This window comes from Cavia porcellus, unplaced genomic scaffold (assembly GCF_034190915.1).
Source record: "Cavia porcellus strain 051 isolate PalLab524CR breed Dunkin Hartley unplaced genomic scaffold, mCavPor4.1 scaffold_26, whole genome shotgun sequence".
In the NCBI taxonomy this organism is placed as follows: Eukaryota; Metazoa; Chordata; class Mammalia; order Rodentia; family Caviidae; genus Cavia; species Cavia porcellus.
Genome location: NW_026947509.1, coordinates 23,763,964 through 23,765,436, shown reverse-complemented (window position 1 = coordinate 23,765,436; position 1,473 = coordinate 23,763,964). Strand labels below are relative to the sequence as shown.

Sequence of the window (1,473 nt, the reverse complement as noted above, 5' to 3'; positions counted from 1 at the left end):
TTGACATGACTGCCTTTCACAGAAAAGAAAAGACCTATGTGGAGAAGAGTAAACATTTGTCAGTTTAGTGACCAGGCAGAGGATTAAAAGGACAGTGTAGGGTTCAGAGTCAATATTACTATAAATGTGTCCCTCAAATTAATCTATTGAGTAGCATCTCCATGCGTAACCCAGCTCAGTGTGCAGTTCCTTTCAGCTCCAGCTCTCAAAATAACTGCTTTTCTCAGTGTCACTTCTAAGAACTCCTAACTGAGCTCCAGTGGAAACAAGGGTAGACAGAAGATCAGTTGTTTCTCACATGTGTGCAGGCCTTGTGGTGTATGAACCTAAAAACCCATTTCCTGTTTGGGGGAGTCACCTAGGAGCTCAAGAATTACTTATATGTGCACTGCCAGGGACTGAGGGGCCCTGAAGCCCAAGTGTGAGGCAGAAAAAAACACACTGTACAGAGGGACAAGGACACATGCCACTCTTCAGCCTGCTGTGGGTGTTCCTGGTCTTCATATGCTCTGGTATGGATGGTGCAAATAGATTGCTAAGGGTGGTAGTCATAAACATAGACAAGTGCTTCAACAGTCTGGGAGAGGAAATTGGAATAGGGAAAAAGCAAGGAAATCGTGACTTCACTTTTGTTTGTGGGTCCTAAATTAGTCTAATTCTCACAATATTTCATTCGTTATGTCATGGAATCAGCTGTCTCTGATTGTTCCCACAGGATCCAGTGTGGCCCAGAAAGTGACTCAAGTCCAGCCACTCACATCCAGACCAGAAGGGGAAATGGTCACTCTGGACTGCTCCTATGAGACAACCTGGAGCTCGTACTATCTTTATTGGTACAAGGAACTTCCCAGTGGAGAGATGGTTTTTGTCATTAAACAACATTCTTCATATTCCAATGCAATCAGTGGTCGCTATTCTGTCAACTTTCAGAGAGAAGCTAAGTCCATCAGCCTCACCATTTCAGCCTTACAGATGGAAGATTCAGCTAAGTATTTCTGTGCTATCTTGGAACCCACAGTGTTTGAACCGATGGTAAAAGCTGAACAAAAATTCAGGAGTTCTCTGAGAGCCAGGCCCTGCTGCAGGAGCCCAGCTGAGACTTGCACCTGCAGATCCCAGCAGGAAGGAAGCACAGCAGTTGCTTCACTGCTGTCTTTATTAGAAGATTAAGTTCTAAATAAAACCTGCTTCTTTCTCATTTCGAAACAGGTGTCAGAAGCAACTTTTCTGTGGTACATTGTGTCTTCGATTTCTGAATCAAAAATAGTTCATCAGAACACCCATCTGTGGTTGACATTTGTGCCTTTTCTAGCTGAAGCACACTCTACCATTGATATCCTACAGCTTAACTGCTGAGACACAATGAAACATGGTTGAACCTGCATTGGATGCCTTACGCCTCCATCTGCAGATGAATGAACAGAGACTAAGTGACGGTTATTATGAGATGTACCTGAACATGTTCATATCAAA

General features: G+C 43.6%; 1 gene segment (V, D, J or C); it reads left to right on the top strand.

Moving 5' to 3' along the window:
* The first annotated feature begins 356 nt into the window (after nucleotides 1-356).
* Nucleotides 357-1,198, top strand: LOC134473113 (T cell receptor delta variable 1-like). The segment is given in 2 exon segments: nucleotides 357-512; nucleotides 716-1,198. Coding segments are annotated over 2 exon segments (504 nt in total).
* Nucleotides 1,199-1,473: the final 275 nt, after the last annotated feature.